The 26,236-nt window shown below is 43.4% G+C and overlaps 1 protein-coding gene across 1 annotated transcript in view; it reads right to left on the reverse strand.

Annotated features, from left to right (window-relative positions):
• Nucleotides 1-26,236, reverse strand: part of sorcs2 (sortilin-related VPS10 domain containing receptor 2) — a 375,655-nt gene that overhangs the window by 253,379 nt on the left and 96,040 nt on the right. The window contains 1 exon segment of the mRNA XM_070437813.1: nucleotides 12,076-12,143. Coding sequence (XP_070293914.1) covers nucleotides 12,076-12,143 — 68 coding nt within the window.

Below are 26,236 nucleotides of genomic sequence, written 5' to 3' on the forward strand. Positions count from 1 at the left end.
CTTGTCTGTCTGTCTGTCTGTCTGTCGTCCTCCCTCTCTGTCTCTTTCTCTCCCACTCTCTCTCTCCACCTCTCCCTGGGCCATGAAATATGCATGGAGAACTTGAGTGTAATGTGGAAGACGATGCCGCTCGCCTCGATTAACTATTTACAGCAAAAACCGTCTGGCCAGAGAGGGGAAAGGAAGATTATAGAGAAAGGAAGAGGGAGACATAGGGAGGAAGAGAGAGACAGAGGAGAACGAGTAAGCGGAATAACATGAGGCAGAGTTGTGGCAGAGGTCGGCCCGGCAGCGGTGGGAGATGGGAGGAACAAAGGGGAGGGAGAGGAGGGCAGTGCAAGAGAGTGAAGGATGAAGTGCTTGAACTATTAAAGAAAAAGCGTCTTTGTGATTATGAAAACTCGATCGGCAGCCATTGAAATGGCTAATATTCAACACATTCAAAATGTGGATGGATACAGGGTGTGTGCCTCTCGAGGGTAACTTTGAAGGACCAAGATCAGACAGAGAAAAAGGTCGTGACTCGAGAGCAAAGGACTTACTATCATATCGATTAGACAGACACAGGGGAATGGAATGCAGAGGAAGGGAGGAGAAGGACAAAGAGAGTGGAAGACAGTGATGGGGAGAGGAAGAGAGTATGAGAGGAGGAATTCGATTGTGACAAGTTTGAAGTGTACCCCTACTGCTGTGTGCCTGATGGAGGCCTCGGGCATCTCTCTCTTTCTTGCTCTTCCCTCTATGTGTCAAGTCCCATGCTTGCACTTTGTGGGACCTGTGTGTGTGTGTGGTGTTGTGTGTGTGTGTGTGTGTGTGTGTGGTGTGTGTGTGTGTGTGTGTGTGTGTGTGTGTGTGTGTGTGTGTGTGCGTGTGTCTATGCATGTATGTGTGTGTGTGTGTGTGTGCGCGTGCTTACGTGTGCATGTATGAAAGGTGTCAGTGTGTAGGTGTGATGAGGGTCCGTCAAAGGATCTTCTCCTACATTATCAAGCCCCTGGAGGAGAAGGATGGGGTTTGGGGGGGGTAAGAGGTTGATGAAAGGGGAGGGGGTAGGGGGTGGAGGGGTGAGTTCTCTTTCTCTCTCTCTCTCTAGCAGCCTGTCGTCAGTTCAAAAGAAGTGTGACGAACACATGAATTATACATCCCAGCTGGTCTTTCACACTAACAGGACATGTGTGAGGCGCGTGTGTGTGTGTGACTTGAGTGCGTACGTGGATATGCAGCTCTACACTCTTAAAAATTAGTGGTTCAACAAGGGTTGTTCTAAGATCCTCAAAGTTGTTTGAAGAACCTTACGGTTCTTGGCACTGAACAATGCCCCCAAAAGGTACTTCCAAGAACCCTATAGGAGGTGGGGTTGATCGAGGAACCTCCTTAGTTCTCAAGGGGGTTCTTGCAGGAACCTCACTGCCCAACTGAAAAATTAGAAAACTGAGAAAACAGCAGGTAAGGTTTCTCCCTTGTATGATCTAAATTGATATTGTTTCATGGTGATAACATCTATCTTTTCAAATTTGTGCAAATGGCTGTGTTTGGCACTTTCTCCCTTTAAAAAAAAAAATCTGAAGCAGAAAATGGACACAGTTCAATGGATGTTAATCAACAAAGAGGTAAGAATATGTTGAAGGCTATAGCCGCATTGGGCGCAGGTTCCTGAACGGCCCACTTATTTGTGTGTCTGTGGTATGTACAAGTGGTATTGGTTTGTCACATAGTGTTACACAGATCACATGTAAGCTAGCTGATTTCTATCATTGGTTTCTCTAAAACCGTATAGGACTCAGTCACAGCAGCCTCTTCCTCCTCCCTGACCTCTTCAATGAAGATCCCAGAGGTCCCTACATTATGGACAAGGTATGGGTATGAAAACCGTTGTCAAAAGTGAACCGTTTCCCCCCCCCCATTCACATTTACCACAAAAACCAAGGTATGAACACTGTCATGTGCACTTTTTGTTAATCATTTGTGAAATAATTATTTTGGTACTAGCAGACTTCACCCTCCCGACACCGCTGATGAATATACTGTAACTGGATATCTGTTAGACCATCATGCACTGCAAAATCCTTCTGGCTATAGATACGAAGGATATCAACACACACATTAACACATGCCAGAGGACATACTGATTGAACTTGGAGCTCTGCTGGGAGTTGACCTCATATTTAGATTTTTGAATTCGGCTTTGCCACTAAAATCAGAATAAACACTGACAGCAAAAATATTGTGTTCTTGTCATTATTGCTGTGCTGATTATTAATAATAATACTGATAATAATATAGAGGTTCCCCCACAGTTTCAATCTGAAGAACCCCTACACGATCTTTCAGAAACCTTTTATTTTTAGAGTGTACCGCCTCCTTTAAACAAAGTGTGTCTGTTCATGCGTGCGTGACACAGGTTGGTGAATATGTATGTATGAATACAAATGTACGGCACAGAAAGACTCGTTGAATGTGAGTCAATGTGTGTGTGTTGTCACAGAGATAAAGAGAAACAGAGGGAGAGACAGAGAGAGCAAGCGAGAGAGACAAGGAGAGAGACACGGAGAGAGACAAGGAGAGAGGGAGTAAGAGAGAGATGGAGAGAATCTGTGTTTCCTAATCCTTGCCTGCCTCCGCTCTTGTGTGCCAGGCTTACGTCCCAGAGAGTACTGCATGTGGCTCACCTCAAAGTCTTCAGATTGGCTCTGTCAACACACACTCAGGTTTAACATCCCCTCTTACTAATGCAGAAACAAATCTCCCATCCCCAAACACATGATCCACACCCCAGCTCCTTACTCACGCCAACCAGTCACAGCTATTCGAGTACTGTTTTGTAAAAAATTCTTCCTTTAAAGTAACTGTTCGGTGAAAATCTCACTTTTTAAAGTTCATAATGTTGTTGACCCGTCCTACACTAAAAAAAGGGTACCAAAATGGTTCTCGCTGGAACCAAAAAGGGTTCTCCTGTGGGGACAGCCCCAAAAAAACTTTAGGTTCTAGATAGCATCTTTTTTTCAAATGGTGTATACTCATATTTATGGCCAAAGCATGAATTGGGGAAAAAACACTTTTAAAAAAACATCTTAAACTTGTATCTCCAACAGACCGTTTCAAAAATACTTGCTATTTCCTCATAGAACATGATGTCATGTTGGCTCTTTGTCTGAGCTGGCCAATCAGCGTTCTAAATCGCATTCATAATTTTTTATGACCGGTATATACCCACACCATTCTGTTGTTGGGGTATGCCCACGCCATTCCAACACAGAAAAGCTGCATTTTAACTTAATTTCAACATATCGTAATTCATTATAGGTCATATTTCATAGAAATCTTGAAACACTGGACCTGTATTTAAACAGGTTATTCCTCCATGGGATAGAAACAACACCCAGGCTACAATGGCACAACGGTGCTGTATCCATTTGAATGACCAACATTTAATATGACTCCCTTTATGTACATACAGTAAGGCTAAGGGGTTTACCATCTGGTGTGGCGGTACATTATTGTACAGTACAGTAGAGCGACTCAGGCTATTGCTATTTCCTGTTTCTCCAACTGAAGAGTCTGGGCAAATGAAGACAAATGTTGACATGCCTCGACCATATGATGATTGATAGCGGCGATAGCGCTGAGACTCTGGCATGCTAATTCATCATTGGAGATAATAGGGACAGTGAGAGACCACAGCTGAAGTCTGGATCTCTGGATATGGGGGGCCCCTGCAGCTGTTATAGACATGGAGGGGAAACCCAAACGGCTCCCTATTCCCTATGAAGTGCACGACTTAAATAGGGAATATAGGGATTCACACCGTTTCTAGAACAGCTGCAAGAGTGCGTAGTGAGGTCTCTCGCTAAGGACTTCTGAGGAGTAAGAACTGGTGCCAGAAACTAAAAGCACACCAGAAGTTCTGGGGGTAAACTGAGGGGAAGGAGTGTGAGATAATGCACTCGAAAAGGGGAGAAAAAGTGCTCTGAGGTTCACGGTAAGGTGAACACACACACACACACACACACACACACACACACACACATACACACACGGTGAGGGCGTGTGGTGTGTTAACGTTCGGCGTTCCCCCTCTCACCGTGAGGTCTGGGCCCCTGACCGTGCACAGCCACTTGAGTTAAAGCAGAATACAGAGGAACAACAACAGCCTCATCATCGCCACGGCGATCACATCAATTATTGACCAGTGCCAGCCTGCTGCGTCTCCTTTTACCCTCCACCCTCCAGTGGCAGGGGTCACATAGAGAGAGGGAGGAAGGGCGAGAGAGAGAGCATACCCCCAGGGTCCCCTCAGGCACAACAGTACGGGGCCCACTACAGACATTTGTCACGTTCCTCCCATGCACACTTCCTCTACTCTGCAATCCCTCTCCTCCTCTCTCCATCTCTGTCTTCTCCCCTTTGTTTCTCTCTTTCCTTAATCTCAATCCATTTTCCCTCTCTTTCTTCGGTCCCTGTCGCTGTCAGAATCAATAAAGCGAGGGAAGAGAGCGAGAGATTGCGAAATAAGTGTGTGCGGTAGGGGAATAGCAGACCTGTTGTTCATGTTGCCATCTCAATATAGATGTGATTGATAGGGCTCCCGAGTGGCGCAGCGATCTAAGGCACTGCATCTCAGTGCTAGAGGTGTCACTACAAACCCTGGTTTGATTCCAGGCTGTATCACAACCGGCTGTGATTGGGAGTCCCATAGGGCGGTGCACAATTGGCCCAGCGTCGTCTGGGTTAGGGTTTGGCGGGGGGTAGGCCATCATTGTAAATAAGAATTGACTTGCCTAGTTAAATAAAGGTTAAATAAATAAAAAATTGGTAAGCTATAATCCTCCACTTGGTCGGTTTCTAGGCCCATATGGAGCAATTGTAAAATGTTCCTATACAAGGTAAAGCACATACTCTGTCTTATTTAATTCAAAATACAAACTGTGAAATACGTTTTGGAAATAAACATCCCAGGTTGGTTGACATTGCCTCAATATCATAGTAAACGTTCAGTGTTTTCGGATGACAAAGAGAGACGTTCTATGTTAGAGCTGGTGATCCCGGGACAGCTATAACAGATTCAAGGCCCAGGTTATTGGAGTCAGAGACATTAAACCCACATGGCTAACGAAAGCCAACGCTCCACAGACACAAGCGCAAAAAGGGACAGTTTCACTAAATCCCATAAGCTACTGTGAAGCAGTACACACTTTGTTTGTCCCTATTTGAGCATAACCAGAAACAGACTGGTTTTACACAGAGTTGTTTCAGTAGGGAAATGTGGCTAAGGCACAGACACATTTTTCGGGAAGCTTATAATTGACCAGCAAGAAGTGCCGCACTTATAATGATCAATATTTCGTTTCTCATCCGCTGTGCCTAAGCGAGACTATATGTAATAGATCAATCTCATTTGATGTTCTCTAAGAACTAACCAAATTAAGGCAATGAAACTGTGAGCAACCGCAGACTCCCATCTCTCCAGAGCCCAGTTCACATAGCATTGTCCCACACCACAAACCCATTATCTGTTCTGGTTTAATCCTGATTGAAAAAACATGGGATCGCTTCTCCCCCTCCAGAATCCAGGAATGACTGAGACAGGAAATGCTGCTACAGATACTTAATCTTTCAGCTGAGTCACAGGGGAAGTGAAAGGGACAGTTTGTGGCCGACGTGCTTGGGTTCCTCACGGAACATTTCAACCTTAACCAGAACCCCTTCAATTTAGGAGAATGGACAAGAAATACAGAGTGAGTAAGGGAGGGGTTAAACAGACAGACAGACGCCAACCAGATCTATCTCCTTTCACCGTGTAGTGGTTGATGTAGCCCACACCAAACAAAATCACATTCAAGCAAGTCCACAGAACTCCAAAAGGCAAGCCCGTGACACGGGTTTAAACTCACTGACCCAGAAGCATTACAGAAGTCTCTCTCTCTCTTGTCTTCTCAGCTAACTTTCCTCCGGAGCAACGCCGAGCAACCGCCTTGGGTCTTGATTGACACCACTTGACAGGGTGAGGCGCCGAGCCCCATTCATCATCCGCATCTTCTTCTCTGTTTGATCCCGAGCTTAAAGGTCAACAACGTCCAGACTCAGGGAAAATGGTTACAAATGCCAGAGCCCATGTGTGCTTGCGAGCAGGAGTTGTGACAGAGAGAGCTTTCAATTTTGTGCAGATATGGGATATACATTTAAAAAATACATTATAGATATAGTTTAATTATTAATTGTTCTATCATGATGGAACGGTTCCCCAACCCTATATACTAGACACCCACCTGAGCGACTCATACACTAAGGAGAAGTCCTTATCTGTTTTATAGGCCTACTGCAAGTCGCCTATACGCTGCCAAGACAGAAAGATAAACACGGTCAGAGACATACTAGAACAGCACCGCCCCCTCAAGAGTCTGAGCCTGGCTGGCAGGGTTGGTCCAACAGAGCCAAAGCCCCCAGATGGGTGAGCATAATATACAAGGAATTTCTCAAAGCTGCTAATGAGAACCTTGACGACCTTGTACCTAGCCGGTGGGGATTCCAGTGGGGTGCCACCACCCAGGTAGTGGCAGCGCTGGCAACACTAGCTTCAGTAACCCATGGGGTCACACTTGGACAATCAGAGAGGGGGGAAATTATTGTGGCCCTGGAAGCACAAAATAATCAAAGGTCTGACTGCACAGAGATGCTTGGGGAAATGCTCACAACGGGGGACCAGCGTGTGGGTGTTTCAGGGGAAAGGGGTGTATCTAAGCTCCATCAGCTAAGACTTGACATTGGTTAATCAAATCTCCCCATTCTTGCATGCCTTCTCAAACAGCTACAACTGTATATGCCTTTGCACGTCAAGTCCTTTCTTGAGTTGGGCTCGGGGATGGAACAACTGTTGAACATCTGGGCTTGTGGTTGGTTGTGGGGGAAGGGTGTGTGTGTGTGTGTGTGTGTGTGTGTGTGTGTGTGTGTGTGTGTGTGTGTGTGTGTGTGTGTGTGTGTGTTGTGGGGTGTGTGTTTGTGTGTGTGTGTGTGTGTGTGTGTGTGTGTGTGTGTGTGTGTGTGGGTGTGTGTGTGTGTCCCACAACTGTTGCTATGCGGTAATGACGTTAGGAACAACATAGGATGGATCACAATAATTGTTTGCCAAAAAAAGTAATTTTTGTAATGCCAATCCTGGTTATAGGTAACAATCCATCGTATGAACTGCCTACATTGTTACACATATTATGTGTATTGTGGAAATAAATTAAGATATGCACGACTTTTTAATATATATTAACAAAAGGAAAATAATTGTATACAATCGAGGTGAGGGTGTTGTAAATGCTTTTGGCAGTTCATCTACATCTGTTCTGTGGGTGGTACTTGTGCTCTTTTTAAAGGATGGGGCCCAATCTCTCAAAGGCCCTAGAATCCAGATGGACAGGGGTGGTCTGCCAGTCACTGGGACGACAACCCAACTTGGGATGAAGGGAAGTTTTAGCAAGTGGAATAGTGGAGAGCAACTGAAGGTTTACTCAGTAGCAGTGCAAATATCACGGTAAAGCTATTTGGACACTTATTCATTATGGTACTTTTTAATGATAAGTTTACAAACATACAGTGCTTTCAGAAAGTTCTCAGACCCCTTGGCTTTTTCCACATTTTGTTACGTTACAGCCTTTTTCTAAAATGTCTTAAATAAATAAAATTCCTCATCAATCTACATACAATACTCCATAATGATAAAGCAAAAACCGTTTTTTAGAAATTTTGCAAATGTATAAAAAAAAAAAGAGAAATACCTTTTTCTTTGTCATTATGGGTATCATGTGTAGATTGAAAAAACAATTTACCATTTTAGATAAGGCTGTAACGTAACAAAATGTGGAAGAAGTCAAGAGGTCTGAATACTTTCCGAATGCACTGTATATTATGATAAATAGAATTTAAACGTATATCTCATTATGGTAAATGGTGAAATAAGTACAGCCAGTTATAATTGTAATGGCTTAGCCGATAATAAGAAAAGACAATCGGTATTTACCTGGCTAAAAGAGAAGGAAGATAATATCTATTGTTTACAGGAAACTCATTCAAGAATTTTAGATGGAGTTGTGTGAAAAAGGACTGGGGGGGGGGGGGTGAAATATACTTCTCCCATGGGCAAAGAAACTCAAAAGGGGTTTAATTAATTAACAATAATTTTGATCCGAATGTGCAAATTATCCAAACAGATCTGCAAGGATTATGGATTATTTTAAATGTTATTGGACCATAAACAGATTTGGCTCATTAATTTATACGGTCCAAATAATGATGATCCACGTTTCTTTGAAAATATAGATATATAATCATTTATCAAGTCTACAAGCAATACAATACTCTATTATTATGGTGGGAGATTCTAATACGGTTTTAAATATCTCAATGAACCTTAAAGGAAATTACAGTACAAACTATCACACTCATGCACATAAGACAATCACACATATCATGGATATATTGGAACTAGTGGATATGGAGACTTAAATATCCTGACCTAGTGAGGTATTCATGGCGGAGGCTCAATCAAGCTAGTCGTCTTGACTACTTTCTTATGTCATTCTCTCTGGCAGCAAAAGTTTAAAAAGTGTTGATAGGGAGACAGAATGTGGTCACCCCATCAAATAATTGCAATATCTATTAATCTTAAAGAATTTCCACGTGGGGAGGATATTGGAAAATAACTGCGGGACCTTATCTCGACAGGCGTGTGCCTTTCCAAATCATGCCCAATCAATTGAATTTACCACAGGTGGACTCCAATCAAGTTGAGGAAACATCTCAAGGATGATCAATGGAAACAGGATGCACCTGAGCTCAATTTCGAGTCTCATAGCAAAGGGTCTGAATACTTATGTAAATAAGGTATTTCAGTTTTTTTATTTTGAATACACTTGCAAAAATGTCTAAATGTTTTCACTTTGTCATTATGGGGTACTGTGTGTAGATTGATGAAGAAGGTTCTTTTATTTAATCCATTTTATAATAAGGCTGTAACGTCACAACATTTGGAAATAGTGACGGGGTCTGAATACTTTCAGAATGCACTGTATATATTTAAAAATATATATATATATATTTGGGGGATTGGAAATGATGCAGACAGTTACATTGATGGAAGCCACAATCTATCTGTAATATTTAAGCTGATCTACCTCTGTGACTGCACAGCCTTTATGGAGCTGACAGGAAACCAATGCCCCCACACATGTATTTATTAGAATTTTTATTTTACATTTATTTAACTAGGCAAGTCAGTTAAGAACAAATTATTATTTACAATGACGGCCTACCCTTAACTCAGACGACGCTGGGCCAATTGTGCGCCGCCCTATGGGACTCCCAATCACGGCCGGTTGTGATACAGCCTGGAATCGAACCAAATCCTCATAATAGCGCAACACCACCATGGCGGCCATTTTAGCTCCTTACAAAAACATGCAAATTCTCTTCACGCTACTGCCCATGAAAAAGAGAGGCAAAGGACGTCCAGTGTATCTGCCAGATTGTTCACCTTCCTACATCTCTTTTTCCCACCAGACTGGTTTGTCATGGTGAAAATAAATGAATCATTCATGAGTAACAACATTAAAACATCAAAATGGAGCAGGGTGGAAATATGTACATTATTCATTTGGCTTCTAGAGAGAGACAGGCAGTCACACCTAATGAGAGGCCAGCACTTTGAAGTGTAGAGAACCCAGAGTGAGGCGAAGGGAATGAATTAAGTACTGCCGTGAGACACGTTCAATGTTTGTGACTGATTTCTAGGCGGCTTTCTTTCTCTACCCAGTGTCCGTATAACTAGGACCCTGACGTGACGGCTTATGATCTGGAATACCTAAATGTATGTGGAGGAGTGACTGGTTCTGAGCTAGTGCTCTCGTTTTGAAACATTGAGGAAAGTGGCGATGTCATTGCCGACTGGGCAGTTCTATTAGAGGCCTGTCAGGCCCAGTCATGACCAGGATTGGGTAGGTTACTTTCTAAATGTAATCCATTACAGTCCAACATTTTAATCAGTAACATCACTTTTGGATTACCAAAACTCAATATTGTAATCTGATTGCTTTCATTTACTATTTGATTACCTTCCCCGTAATAGGCATTGGAAGAAGCCAAAAAATGAATATTACCAATTGAGCGACATCTATTGCAGGATTAATCTGTTCGATTTTTACATAGCTGGTCATAAATGGATGTTGCATTTTACTTTATGTGTTGGTTATGTAGGCTTCTAACCCATTGCTATCTACTACAGATAATAATAGGATTAGGCTATAGCTTTACATTAAACACCAAAGTCTGTCATATTTCCAATCATTCCAAATAATTTACCCCCTGATCTTCAAGAATAGGACTGAAATATGGAAATATAGAATAGCCAAATTGTTTTACCTGAGCAGCATAACCCAAAAACAAAGGATTTATTAGCATACTCTGTTGTTTATGATTTTGTTATCGTGGAGGACTGATTGGGCTCATTGCTTCAGGTTGAAAGATAAATGCTGCTCTCATGGAATGGCATGCTTTGTGCACTGCCAACAAGTGCTATTTGCATGTTACAAATGTATGCCACATGCTGCGTTTGCTATTGGCCTTTTGTTAATGTTTTTGTTGGTGACACTTTGATATCACGGTCATTTGCAGCTGTTTAAGTCTATCAAAAGTGTGCAAGTTTGATCACGTGTCCATTAGGCCTATTATTAGATTTTTTTTTATCTGCACAAATTAAAAAGAGCAACAAAAGCCCCATCTTCTTAAATGAAACGTGTTTTTGGTAGTATGGAACACAATAGTTTAGAAGGGAGGAACCATAGAGATCCTGTAAAATTATTTTTGACTCTATGGGAGGAACTCCCTCAAACGTTTTATTCCATAGGCTGGGATCCYCACTATGCAGCTGTTGCAAGAGCGCATTTTTTCACTGGCTGTCCACTGGTCGCAAAAACAGCAGCTTAAACTTGTTCAGTTCAACCGTTATTGGGTTAAAATACACTTATACATTAGTGAACAGCCATCCACAACAACCACAATCCATATGGCACAAATAGCTAAATGAGAGAGCAGCAGTGTGATTCAGATCTATGCACTATGTAGATATCAACAATAAGTGATATCCGTATCGCCCGTAGGCTACACCACTGCTGTCGTCCTTACCTCCAAGCATTTATTCAAATTGGATCATCTTTGGATGCCGACAGCAGTCGCACCATTGGAAGACATAGTTTGGACTGTAGRCTACAAAAGCCTATTCCTGCTCTTTTCCCGAGATCCATCTGCTGTGTCGTCATAGTGATCTCTGACTTGGGGTCAGACTCCCTAAGGCGAAAACAAACTTAAAGGAGAATTCCACCCAAAAACAATCTTTTGGTATTTGTTTCATTAGTCCATTGTTGATATAGTCCCAAAATGTTTTGCATGTCAGCAATCAAGTTTTCAAGATATGCAACTTTCAAAATACAGAAATCTGACCCGTGTGATGCATTTTTGAAAGTTACAACTTGATTGCTGATAAACATTTTGGGAATATATCAACAACGGACTAATGAAACAAATATCAAAAAAATAGTTTTTTGGGTGGAGTTTTCCTTTAAACTTGAGCCTTCTTTCAATGCTGATTTGAAAGTCATTGAGAAAGGTGTCAATTCTTTTTGCCGGAAACATCCTTTCTGAATTTAAAAAGTGATCCTAGAAGTAATCATCTCGTTTTTTTCAAAAGTATCTGTAATCCGATGACAATATTTTTTGCTGGTAAAGTAATGGATTAAAGTTACAGTATTTTTTTGTAATCTGTTACATGTAATGGATTACATGCAATACACTGGCCTGTCCTGTGCCACGACAACATGTTATCTGTCCAAAGAGATGCCCGCTCTCACGCCCGCTGAAGTTTCGTCTTTCTCCCACTCCTGTTCTGTCTGTACTCAGTGCCACGGTGGCTTCTGAGAAGCACAGCAACGAGATAAATCAACCCACGACCCTTTAACCTAACAGTGTGTAACTGTCCTGATAGGTGGACGGGGCTAAACGAACACATAAACAAACAGACACYCAGCCTTCTGATCCTACCTCCAGAGGGAGCTCTCCAGAACCTTGCTGGAGTCACCGTGGTAGTACTTGGTCAGGATGAGGATGACCTGAGGAAGAGGAGAGATGAAGGGTGAGTCACAACTGTACAACAGAGTTTGAACCGGTTTCARCGACGGCATGGTAAGTGTTGCAAAAGAAACAGTATTTGGTTTGATTCAAATCGATTAAAAAGGTGTTTTTCAATTTCAAACTGATTTTCCTTGTCTTTGGGGAATTCTGCTTCCTGGCCCTTCTACTGATTATGCCAAGARTTGTTTGAGGGAGCACAGAGAGACTATTACCCTATACAAATAGCTGTCTTGTTTGCCTCTTTAATTTTAGAAAGAAATGTTTACAGAGTGCTACCCTCCCACTACCCCCACGCAAGCCAAATTATGTGTTTTGTTTCATGCTGAATATAATTTCAGGACATGCTTCAAATATGAAACCCTCTTATTATTATATTATTATATTATACAAGTGCTGAACATCAGGTTTTGGGGGGAAGAAAAGCCACCTTTAATATACAACTCAACAGAAACCTCTGAAATCTATTATTCATAGAACCAGGGCATCTTGGTCAAATGTTTAAAAAAACAACTGTGAGTTTGTGTGTATGTGTGTGCGTGTCCCACTACTTCATTCATCTTTCATATTTTCTGAGGACTCCCCGGGTTTTGACAGCAGTGTGTGGCCTGATGGGAGTGCGTTGAAATGGGGAGAGGTCGGTGCAGGAGGGTCAGGGAGTGCAGTTTGTCCTGGAGGTTTGATTGGAAGGTTGACTCAGTGAGGTGTTAGGAGCCAGGGAAGAAGACACTGAGCCTAGCTGCCCTGGGGCTGGGCGAAGCTGATTGGCCAAGGGCCCTGGCCTGAAGCAGAGGCAGTAGTCTGTTTAGCTTTTATAACATGTTTGACCATAATAGAGTTATAACAAATCCTTGAGGTCAACTTAAACCCTAGAATACAGCTACACCACACAACTGGCAAAGACTACTGGGTGAAAACAAGTGTGGGTGGTCTCTGAGAAAGAAGTGGGCAAGGGGCCACAAATTACTTTAGGTTGTGAACCTCTGATGGATTCCTTTGTCAGATAAAATGAAAGTGATGTTGTTCTCCTAACTTCTTTTGATAAGACACTTGGCWGCAGGCCCAACTATTTCCCACAAATATGTTTTAATCCAGTGAGAACATTTAGGCCTAGCCCCTCACAAACCTTTAGCAGGGCCTCAGGCACAAGCGTTGCCCCCTSATGCCAGGGAAGAGCAGTGCAGCAAAGGGCATTTTAGTCCAAGAGGACAACAGTCCTCTTGACGGAGGCTGAACCCTCTGGAGGCTGAGCTAGTCTTTAAAGCCCACAGTGGGACTCGGGAGAGGGTTACATTATTCTGCACAGAATTGGTCATTCAGAGCTCCACATCTGTGGAACACTGAGTGTACTTTCAGAGTAGCTCCAAGCCCCTGTCCATAAAACCTAGCCAAGTTCTATCAAAAACACTATTTTGAGTCTCAAGACACATTTTCTCAAAGCGACTCAAGCTCAAAGTTCTATCCCTGGTGTAGCTTGGGCTTCTGAAGATGCTTTGAGACRAGTGGAACAGAACCGATGACAATCTCCCGAGCAGTCAACTGCCAAACTCGATAACAGCCATCATACTATAACTATAATACTAAATATATCCACGTCACCAAATACTTGATTAAAACACACTGTTTTGCAATATAGGTCTACAGTAGCCTCAGCAGCACGCCTATAGGGAGGTCAGAGACCTGGCCGTGTGGTGCCAGGACAACAACCTCTCCCTCAATGTGATCAAGACAAAGCAGATGATTGTGGACTACAGGAAAAAGAGGACCGAGCACGCCCCCATTCTCATGAATGGGGCTGCAGTGGAGCAGGTTGAGAGCTTCAAGTTCCTTGGTGTCCACATCACCAACAAACTAACATGGTCCAAGCACACCAAGACAGTCACGAAGAGGGCACGACAAAACCTATTCCCACTCAGGAGACTGAAAAGAATTGCATGGGTCCTCAGCTCCACCATCGAGAGCATCCTGACTGGTTGCATCACTGCCTGGTATGGCAACTGCTCGGTCTCCGACCGCAAGGCACTACAGAGGGTAGTGCGTATGGCCCAGTACATCAATGGGGCTAAGCTTCCTGCCATCCAGGACCTCTACACCAGGCTGTGTCAGAGCAAGGCCCTAAAAATTGTCAAAGACTGGTCAAACTCGCTCAGGTGGAACAAAACTTAAACTTAAACTGGTGCCTTTTTTCAATGTTGAGTTGAATGTCATTGAGAAAACAGAAAGGTGTCATAATATATTTTTTCACAAACATCCTTTATCCTCCATTATTTGTTACTTCTATTTCTTATTCTTAAATATATATTTTTAATTTTTAATTTCTTGAACTGCATTGTTGTTTAAGGGCTTGTAAAGTAAGCATTTCACTGTAAGGTCTACACCTGTTGTATTCGGCGCATGTGACAAATACAATTTGATTTGATTTGATTACAGCCCTAGCAGATGCAGTGGCGAAAACAAGCTCCTACAGTTTTACACAGTTAATTGCAAAATAATTGTAAAAGTTATATATTTTATTGTCACATACACCAGATAGGTGCAGTGAAATGTGTTGTTTCAGGGTCAGCCATACCAGTACGACGCATCTGGAGCAAATTAGGGTGAAGTGCCTTGCTCAAGGGCATATCGACAGATTTTTCACCTATTTGGTTCAGGTATTCGAACCAGCGACCTTTCGGTTACTGGACCAATGCTCTAACCACTAGGCTACCTGCTTCTCTGAAAGGAAAAAAGATGAGGACCATCCTCCTCAGTGGATTTCATGACAGTTTTAATTGTGAAACATTCAGAAAGTTATCCTTTTTAGGTAAAACTCTACTAAATATATTCACATTTCACCAAATAATTGATTAAAACACAATGTTTTGCAATGAAGGTCTACAGTAGCCTCAGCAACACTCTGTAGGGTAGCACCTTGGTGTAGCTGGAGGACAGATGGGTACATTGACTTCAAAACAAAACCTAGGAGGCTCATGGTTCTCACCCCCTTCCATAGACTTACACAGTAATTATGACAACTTCCGGAGGACGTCCTCCAACCTATCAGAGCTTTTACAGCATGAACTGACATGTTGTCCACCAAATCAAAGGATCAGAGAAGTAATCTAGTACTGAAAGCATAAGCTACAGCTAGCTAGCACTGCAGCGCATTAAATGTGGTGAAAGATAACTCAAAGAGAGAGAAAAACAATATTAAACCGTTTTGAACAAATTAATTTCTTCCAAAATGAAGGAGAGGCAAGAGAGAAAGAGAGCTAGCTATATATATTTTTGTTTGTTTTTCACTTTCACTATCTAGCCTACTCAAACACTTGGCTCAAACATTCAACACTGGAACTCTTCCAAATCAAGGCAAGCTTTTGGTTTTATTATTTTATTGCCATTGTGGCCCGCAGGTGTAACTGCTAAACTGCTTTCTGACTGTACACTGTACTGCATGATTGTAGTGGATTCATAAATTGCATTAGTTCTAGTATTTTGACTGACTTGACAACGATGTAGGCTGGGTGTAGGTCATGACATGAAGGTTTGGCTTGGAAAGGTTTTTCGCCTGGTCACAGACAGCTGATGTGTTATGGACTGAATTCCACAAGTTAAGGGAAAAGTTGAGAGGAGGAGAGGTCACAGATAGTTGCGAGAAATAATTATATGCAGCACCAGTCAAAAGTTTGGACACACRTACTCATTCAAGGGTTTTTCTTTATTTTGACTATTTTCTACATTGTAGAATAATAGTGAAGACATCAACACTATGAAACAACACATATCGAATCATGTAGTAACCAAAAAAGTGTTCGACACGTCAAAATATATTTTATATTTGAGATTCTTCAAAGTAGCCTTGATGACAGCTTTGCACACTCTTGGCATMCTCTCAACCATCTTCATGAGGAAGTCACCTGGAATGCATTTCAATTAACAGGTGTGCCTTGTTAAAGTTCATTTGTGGATTTTCTTTCCTTCTTAAAGCGTTTGATCAGTTCTGTTGTGACAAGGTATGGGTGGTATACAGAAGATAGCCCTATTTTGTAAAATACCAAGTCCATATTATGGCAAGAACAGCTCAAATAAGCAAAGAAAAACGACAGTCCATCCATTACTTTAAGAAATTAAGGTCAGTTGATGCAGAAAATTTCAAGAACTTTGAGTGCAGTCGCAAAAACCATCAAGCGCTATGATAAAACTGGCTCTCATGAGGACCGCCACAGGAAAGGAAGACCCACAATTACCTCTGCTGCAGAGGACAAGTTCATTAGAGTTACCAGACTCAGAAATTGCAGCCGAAATAAATGCTTCCCAGAGTTCAAGTAACAGACACATCTCAGCATCAACTGCTCAGAGGAGACTCTGGGAATCAGTCCTTCATGGTCAAATTGCTGCAAAGAAACCACTACTAAAYGACACCAATAATAAGAAGAGACATGCTTGGGCCAAGAAACACGAGAAATGGACATCAGGCCGATGGAAATCTGTGATTTGAGTCCAAATGTAAGATTTTTGGTTTCAACCGCCGTGTCTTTCAGAGACGCAGAGTAGGTGAATGGATGATCTCCGCATGTGTGGTTCCCACCATGAAGCATGGAGGAGGAGGTGTGATGGTGCGGGGGTGCTTTGCTGGTGACACTGTCTGTGATTTATTTAGAATTCAAGGCACACAACCAGCATGGCTACCACAGCATTCTGCAGSAATATCCCACCTGGTTTGCGCTTAGTGAGACTATCATTTGTTTTTCAACAGGACAATGACCTCCAGGCTGTGTAAGGGCTATTTGACCAAGAAGGAGAGTGATGGAGTGCTGCAAAAGATGACCTGGCCTCCATAATCACCCGACCTCAACCCAATTGGGATGGTTTGGGATGAGTTGGACCGCAGAGTGAAGGAAAAGGAGCCGACAAGTGCTCAGCGTATGTGGGAACTCCTTCAAAGACTGTTGGTTTCCAGGTGAAGCTGGTTGAGAGAATGCCAAGAGTGTGCAAAAACTGTCATCAAGGCAAAGGATGGCTACTTTGAAGAATCTCAAATATAAAATATATACACTTTTTTGGTTACTACATGATTCCATCTGTGTTATTTCATAGTTTGATGTCTTCACTATTATTCTACAATGTAGAAAATAGTACAAAATAAAGAAAAACCCTTGAATGAGTAGGTGTGTCCAAACGTTTGACTGGTACTGTACGTTGTAAACTTTCATTCAAGGCTAGGTTGTAGAAACCTCATGATGGGTACAGGGAAAATGTGAGTATTATGTAATAGCCTAAACCTATCGATGTTACATTGAGCTGGGTGAATGGAATATGAATGACAGAGAGAGAGAGAGAGAGAGAGAGAGAGAGAGAGAGAGAAATAAGGCCATGCTCATGCATTTTTTTTAATCATCCTCCTTCATCTTAAACAACACCGACCGCCACTGCTCCCCACAGATGAAGAATTGGAAATCAGAGATAATCTGAACTTCTACTCAAAGCCATTGAAGTATGTGAAACCAGGCAGGGTCTTGTGTGACATCCTGCGACACAGTGAGCGAGCATATCCCTCCCCCATTTGTCTGGCCGTGTGCCAGATGGCAACAGATTGTCCGCCTCTGCACAGCTGTCCCTCTCTATCCGCACAGCTCTAATGAGACACTCCGAGTGAGACCTAGGCATATCTGACACTTTATCCAGCCAGAGATGGAACGGAATGAAACACCAACGCTGACTTTATCTGCTATGCTGAACATCTGGACTATTGGTGTTGGCACCAATAGTTTTTTTTTTCAAGTTTTAATTGGCCTGCCCCTGGTGAGATCAATTTTAGTTTACTGACAAGTTTAGGCGTGGATGGASGGAGAGAAGAGTAGTGGAGAGGTGGGGGACTGGCACAGGAGAGAAGGAAGGAGTCTTAGGGAGAACAGGTGGCTGATTTGGTGGCTTTTCTGGTTAGTCATTGTCAGTTTTTTGTGCTTATCTGGTTAGTCATTGTGCAAAACTCTCAATTTAACATGAAAAGATGCATAGGAAGATAGGAAGACAGGACAACGTAATACATGGTGTCAGCATGCACCACTTATACAAGAGATACTAAATCAAAATGACTATGGATTTAATGGCATGAAGTACAATTTGTAGATATTGCCAAAGCAGTATAATAGTAATAATAATAATAATAATCATGTATCCTATACTATCTCATGTATAACAGGGCTGGCTAGTAAAGGTCTCCTCTCAGGAGAGCGCAATGCATTTTAACATGCCTCGGCTGGTGTCCACCGGACCTGCCACAACCACATATGTGTCCCTGTTTGCAATGGACAGCCTTGGATAAAATACAGATTGCATCAAACAGCATCCCGGACGCGTCCTGTGAAGTATGAAAAAGTAGAGAAGGAGAGCGCAAGTGCTTCTCTCTCTTTCTCTCCACTGGGCCGACAGAGATTGGGGCATGCATCTTTCATCTGCTTGTCAACATTCCCGTGGTTTTGTATCCGACCAGCCCGTAAAGCGCCGTGGCTCCAGACGAACCCTGCACCACACTGTTCTGTGGCCCTCTCTGTTGCACTGGGTTTGAGAATGAGTTTGAGACTGAGTTCTGCACGATGGGAAAAGGAATCACCCTGAGGAGGCGGCAGAGGGAGCGTTCTGTTGGCAGTGGTGCGCCTACCCTCCCTGACAAAATTGCTGGATTACTGGAGAAGCGTTATCCCACCGCTGCCACCAACGGGCACTGGCCGGAGCCCGAGACTGTAGCTTGGCAGGCCCCGACTACAGCTTATTTGACTGAGAGGCAAAGTTTGGCACTCCCTAAAGGTCGTAGCAGAGCATTAATCTTAAAAATGATCTTCCTGTTCCTCAAAACAGCAGTATGTGGCAAGTTGATTACAATTACATACAACAACAAAAATATATATATATATATACTTGAAGCCTACATAGATCTGCAAATATATTGAGACGAGTGACATTAAGTCTTARGGCTCATTTTGGAATGAGCTACGACAGAAAAACATTGTGTGGGGCATTTTATTGATTCAAACTGCAACCTGAAAGGGAGTTTGTATTGAACTAATTGACCATGCAAGACTGGCTTGGCTGGAAGACTGGCTTGGCTCATTTCCACAAATCTAACTCCTGTTCACTACTACTATTCTATTTGTTAGATCGGTATAAACAGTACGCTCTCAGAAAAAAAGGTTCCAAAAGTTTTTGTTGGGCTGTCCCCATAGGAGCACCCCTTCGGGTTCCATGTAAAACCCTTTCCACAGAGGTTTTTTTTGGGCTGTCCCCCTTCGGGTTCCATGTAGAACCCTTTCCACAGAACCAAAAAACTGTTCTACCTGGAACCCAAATGGTTATTCAAAGAATTCTCCTATGGGGACAGCCGAAGAACCCTMTTTGGTTCTAGATAACACCTTCTTTTCTAAGAGTGTAGAAAGCACTAGAAACTCCAAGCATTTGGCATGACGAGCTTAATTCTCTTCCAKAACGTCCATGCAACCTTGCGGCAACATTGCAGCGGTCTGATGGTGACACACTGTGGGAATGTTGTTTGTCAGCCCGTGGATGGCATTTACTAGGGAAAAGTCAACTGAGCAGTTAGGATTCATGAATAACTACACACAAATTACACAAGCCCCCATTGAGCCTTTACGCCGCGACACAGTCGACCGTGAACTCTGGCTTCACATCACCATCTCGTCATTTGTCCTCGTGACATTCCGCTACACTGAGAGACTCAATGAAAAGCTATCAATCAGCTTTTGAGGAGAGAGGAGAGTTTGGCGAAAGAAAAGAAAAAGAACGAGGGTGGGGATAAAGAGAGACGAGAGGAGCGTTAGAGTTTGAGAGAAAGAATGCGGTCATTCATTTTTTTTAAAGCGAAAACAGTGAAATACAATTACTGTATCAGAGTGTATGACCCCCCTTGAGGCAAACACATTCTCCAGAAATCAGACCACACACAGAGGAGCAATTCATCACAGTCTGGAAAAATTAAGAGGAATACAGTTTGGTCTATTTTTCAAAAAATTGAACCCCAATTGATTTTCACCAGGCACAAAGTGTGCAAAAATAACATTCCCAGCCAATTCAATTTGAGAAATGACTTCACTCTGCCTCCTCTTAACACGCATTCTCTCTCTCTCTCTCTCTCTCTCTCTCTCTCTCTCTCTCTCTCTCTCTCTCTCTCTCTCTCCTTCTCTCTCTCTCTCTCTCTTCCTGGCCACAATTACCCCCATTCCTCTCCTTCAATACCATTGATAATCAGACCCATAATAATCGGGGTTGATTAATAATAGTAATCAGACCCCGAGCGATCATGTCTGGTTGAACACGTTTCTGCACGGACCTCAACCACCCTCCCTCCCTCCCCTTCCATCGCACCAGGCAGTGACCCACACACGCTGGCATTTTAACGGTTGTTTCAGACGGCGACCGCTCATTAAACTGCTCCGGCAGAAAGGGAGAAGGCAATTACATGGACCTGTGGGTTCTGCTGTTCCAAAGAATACAAAGGAACCTCTGCTATACTGACCCTTACACACACGGCAGACTCCACCCAGTTAGACCGAGGTATTAAGCACTCGACTGGCTGGTTCCCACTGGTTCCTACAGTATTTATGTATCTGTCATGGTATAGTATTCTTGTATTTGACTCTCTTCTGCTATCTTTTTCTATTACTTCTATATTACTGTTTTTTTGTCCTCCTTTTGTGTCTGTGTCTCTCCCTCTCCCTCGTTGTGTCTGGTCTTTGTTTCTTTGTTTTGTCTCTTACTGTTCGTGCTATTTAAGCCTCTCTTCCTCGCTCCCCCGTTCTTTTCTCGTCTCTTTCCTCCTGCTTTCCGTGATACGTATCCGATTCATGTCGGTAATTAGGGTCTCGTCCAGTCGTTAGTCTGTTTACGTAGTCGAGGCGACCGAGAACAAACCTGAACATAACATGACATGCGGAGATACACACAGACGCACGCATCCATCCACCCATGCAGAGCAGTGGTTTTCTTTTTCCATTTGTAATCCCTCACATGGATTAAACCTTATCAAACGACAGGGGTGAGGTAGAAGTAAGCTCTAAGAAAACAAAACAACTCAGTTCATAGCTGATACTTTAGTGCACATGAAACACACACTTCATAACAACACCGACGCAAACTACCGTTCAAAAGTTTGGGGTCACTTAGAAATGTCCTTGTTTTTGAAAGAAAAGCTAATTTTTCGATCCATTAAAATAACATCAAATTGATCAGGAATACAGTGTAGACATTGTTAATGTTGTAAATGACTATTGTAGCTGGAAACGGCTGATTTTTAATGGAATATCTACATAGGCGTACCATCACTCCTGTGTTCCAATGGCACGTTGTGTTGGCTAATCAAGTTGATAACTTTAAAAGGCTATTTGATCATTAGAAAACGCTTTTGCAATTATGTTAGCACAGCTGAAAACTGTTCTCCTGATTAAAGAAGCAATAAAACTGGCCTTTAGACTATTTGAGTATCTGGAGCATCATCATTTGTGGGTTCGATTACAGGCTCAAAATGGCCTGAAACAAAGACCTTTCTTCTGAAACTATTACTCTATTCTTGTTCTGAGAAATTAAGGCTACTCCATGCGAGAAATTGCCAATTAAACTGAAGATCTTGAACAACGCTGTGTACTACTCCCTTCACAGAACAGCATAAACTGGCTCTAACCAGAATAGAAAGAGTGGGAGGCCCCGGTGCACAACTAAGCAAGAGGTACATTAGAGTACACTAGAGTGTATAGTTTGAGAAACAGACACAAGTCCTCAACTGGCAGATTCATTAAATAGTACACGCAAAACACCAGTCTCAACATCAACAGTGAAGAGGCGACTCCGGGATGCTGGCCTGTATTTCTGATCAATTTTATGTTATTTTAATGGACAAAAAAATYGCTTTTCTTTCAAAAACAAGGACATTTCTAAGTGACCCCAAACTTTTGAGCGGTAGTGTAGACCAAAACTGATGTATAACAACACTAAGGTAAAACAACACTGGTGTATTCCTATGGAAGTGCAGTGCTGATAGAGGCTGGAGATGGACTGACAGTCTTAGAAGGTTTATAGGGCCAGCAGGATTGAGACTGAAACCTCAGAGGTACAGAGAGCGAGAGAGAGCGAGAGAGAGCGAGAGAGCGAGAGAGCGAGAGAGAGCGAGAGAGCGAGAGAGAGCGAGAGAGCGAGAGAGAGAGAGAGAGAGAGAGAGAGAGAGAGAGAGATGAAAGGAAGGATAGATGGAGAGAGAGGTAAAAAAGAGAAATCCCTGGAGCTCTGATAAGTAGTCTCATCTCATTGACCGAGTGATCGATATGGCTCAACCAGGGCCCAGGGATTACTGCTGGCCCCCTGGCCCTTAGATCTGTCCATCGATTTGACCTCCATAGGGGGGGCTTAGTGGACTACTGACAGGGGGTGGAGGGTGAGCTCCGCTGAGGATGGATCCAAGCCTGGGTCTGGAGGTTCAAGCCCAGAGGTGATGGGTTCTTGGATGTCCTTATTTGGACATACATTGGGAATGCGGGGTGAGGGGAGCGCTCTGGCGATTGAACCAAGCCTGCAGGGTCTTGATATTGGGTGGTTCAAGTCCTTGCTTGAACATTGAAGCTATGACTCTGCAAATATACAGTATGATGCTCAGAGCTTGGTGGTGTACTGTTGTTGCCTTCATTCTGGAGAGAAACCATGTCATTTGCAAGCTTTGTATGAACTACAAAAATAATAATTTGACTGTTTCAGTTGTGTGAGCAACAAGGACAAAATGGGGACAAAAATAGAGCATAACGCATAACATGCCAAAAAGTGGATATGCCCAAAAATATCTCTTTGAACACACGCAATCTGTGATGTTGCCGTCACTTCCAGGACAGTACTGTAGTTCCGCTGCCACACCTCAAACTCAACCTACCTTCATCCTCTCTACCAGCAGACAGCCACAGTCAGTCCATGTGAAAGACAACAGAGTACACAGCAAAGGAGCAGAGGCAGGAGTAAAAGATTTGCTCTGTCGTTCTCTCGTCCTTCCCTCTGTGGCTGATCAAAGACCCCTCCATCCCTCCATCCAGCCAGACGGTCTCGTTCCGATGAGTTTTATTCTGAAATTCCCAATAAAATCTTTCCAGATAGGAAAAATGCAAGGGTGGGGATTTCGAAGGCAGACCGAGATCCCACCTGTGAAGAAGCAAGGGGGCGGAAGCATCAAGTGTGTGCGTGTGTGTTTGTGTCTCTCTGCCTGTGTGTGCGTGCACCCAACATCATAGCACCTTGGGTAGATGACAAAGGACACTACGTAACACACAGCCTATACGAACGCGCATAAACATCTGTGGGTCACAATGGTGAGTGGAAAGGAAATCAGAGTCCCACCCCAAACCCAGACAGCATCCCCTTTAGTGGATACAGCTGCTAGCACCAGGCTGAACAGCTGTCCCCATAGGATTACCATGATCCCTGCTTCACAGTCTGTCATTTTTTCCCCCTTCTTGCCTCTTTAACACCCCTCCTATCGCTTTTACATCTCTCTCTGCATTTCCCCTCTGTCTCTCTTAACACCTCTCCTCTCTCTTTCCATTTTTTGTTCCATCTCAAGCTCTTTTTTTGCTCTCTCGCTCACCTTCTCTGTGTCCTTTCTCTCTCCCTGCACCTCTGGTTGACTTTCCACAGGCCCTCTCTCTCTCCTTCTCATTCATCCCTCTCTTTATGTCTCCCTTTCCTCCCTCTCTCCGTGGAGCAAAAACATCTCCCTCTCTCCATGGAGGAGCTCTACTGCTCTAGATAACACAGCACTACCAAAACCCTTATCATCAAAAGTAGCTATTTACAGTGGGATGAGAGAGTTCGAGAGGAACTCAAAAAGTGGAACAGAGACAGGGCTCAGTGGTGAAGGGGGGCTCAATGACATGTTGCACACAGTGAAGCGCTACCTCTCCGGATTTAATTTAGCCGAATGTGTTCATAGAACTGTGGACTAATTACGGGAAGACAACACATTATTGAGCGAGCGTGTGTTTTTGCTTCCCCTCGATCCGGGTTCGACAACAGTTGATCAAGCATTTTGCATCATAGTTTGAATATGAACTTTGGTAATTGAGTCGTAAAAAAAATATATACTAAAAAGAGGCAAATGCAATCCACTTGGGGGCGACCAGGTCGGGTCGCGATGAACCCATCCTGACGCTGCGCAGTGCGAGTGCTTGACGACGGCATTTGGAGTTAATTCCATGTTATTGTCGAGCGGCGCTCAATTACCTGTCAACTGAAGCACATCGCTTCCTCAACAATGAGCAAACAATCCCAGCAACCACCACCTCTTCCCTCAGACGCCCCCTTTTCTCTCCCTCTTTTGCTCTCGCTCACTAACTCTCTCTCCTCAAGCACACGTCTTCTGATTTCACCTTTATTTCACTAGGCAAGTCAGTTAAAGAACACATTGTTATTTACAATGACGGCCTACCCCGGCTAAACCTTAACCTGGACGACGCCGGGCCAATTGCGCGCCGCCCTATGGGACTCCCGATCACGGCTGGTTGTGATACAGCCTGGAATCAATCCAGGGTCTGTAGTGACAACTCTAGCACTGAGATGCAGTGCCTTAGACCGCTGTGCCACTCAGGAGCCTCCTCTTACTCTACCTCCTTCCCTCCTTTACCCTCACCTCCTCCCTCTTTCTCTCTCCCTCTCACCTGATCCATTCCACACTCAGCCTACCTACTCCAAACATTCTGCTCCAGCACCTCCAATAAAGCTAAACCCCACTAAAAGCAACAACACAGCAGCAGCTCCCCTTTCAGGGGGCACAGTTGTTGTCGTAGCACATATCTGTCCAGAGCATATGAGAGGTGCTGTCAGGGCCGGGGGTGTTGTGACTTAACAGGCCCTACGGTGTCTGGTCATTTCCCAATGGTTTCCCTTCCAGCTGGGCCCTAAAAGGCCCCTATTTAGTCTGAGAGAAAGACCTGGCTCTTGTCAAAAGCCATCAGCACCTCTCGGCTGATAACCCTGCCCTATCGCTCTTCTCCTTTCCTGTGTCCCCTTCTCTCTCACCTATTTCCTCTCTTCTCCACCCGACTGGGGCCCTGGCCTTGCGTTAATGCATTTTCACACTCTATTTGGAAGAGGAGGAAGAGGCACACACACAAACTCCAAAGTAAGCTTTCTCGAAGCCTCCAGAGGAAAACGTCATCCAAAATTCACTGACAGGCAGCCATTCTCTCTTTCCTTCTCGCTTTCTCTTCCTCCCCCCTTCATTCTCAACCTCCAATCTGACCTCTTCAGTCGAAGGCCACCCTGACTTTAAAACTAGAAAAACCCGGCCTCGAGGGACCCCCCCCCCCTTCGAAACTAATGCCACGTCTTTTGGACATCTACATTCTAACAGTCTAATAAATACGATTCATGTATGTTATCGCAAAAATTATAATTTGGTTGTGTTTATGAAGGGCTTAGGTGACATTAGAATACGAAAGAAAATGCATTTTCATTAGTTTATGTAACTGTAGGCTATATGTACCAATGAAAAACCACTAAAGCGCCACAATTTAAGTGTTAGAATCCAGTAAATAAACACCATCACAAAGGTCATTCATTATTCATTCGTTAAAGGGACAATCTGCAGTTGCTACCCCAAATATAAGCTTGTTTTACGCCAATGTGTGTTAAAACTTCTTGTCAATAGGGGGGCGCCATTTCGACTTTGTAAAAATTCGTTCCCAAATTAAACTGCCTCGTACTCAATTCTTGCTCGTACAATATGCATATTATTATTACCATTGGATAGAAAACACTCTCTAGTTTCTAAAACCATTTGAATTATATCTGTGAGTAAAATAGAACTCAAGTTGCAGCTAACTTCCTGTCAGGAAGTGAGAAATCTGAAATCGATGCTCTGTTCCAGGGTCAGTTTATTAAATTGCATGTGATCTATGAGTCGACATGCACTGCATACGATTTCCCCTAGATGTCAGTAAGCAGTGAGAATTGGAATTGTGTTGCTCGGCAGATCTGAGGCCATATAAAGGCTCATGGAACCGGGGGTGCACTCTTTTCAACGTTCGTCATGGCGCAAAGGAGGACCTCAGGA

Source organism: Salvelinus sp. IW2-2015, linkage group LG37 (assembly GCF_002910315.2).
Source record: "Salvelinus sp. IW2-2015 linkage group LG37, ASM291031v2, whole genome shotgun sequence".
Taxonomy (NCBI): domain Eukaryota; kingdom Metazoa; phylum Chordata; class Actinopteri; order Salmoniformes; family Salmonidae; genus Salvelinus; species Salvelinus sp. IW2-2015.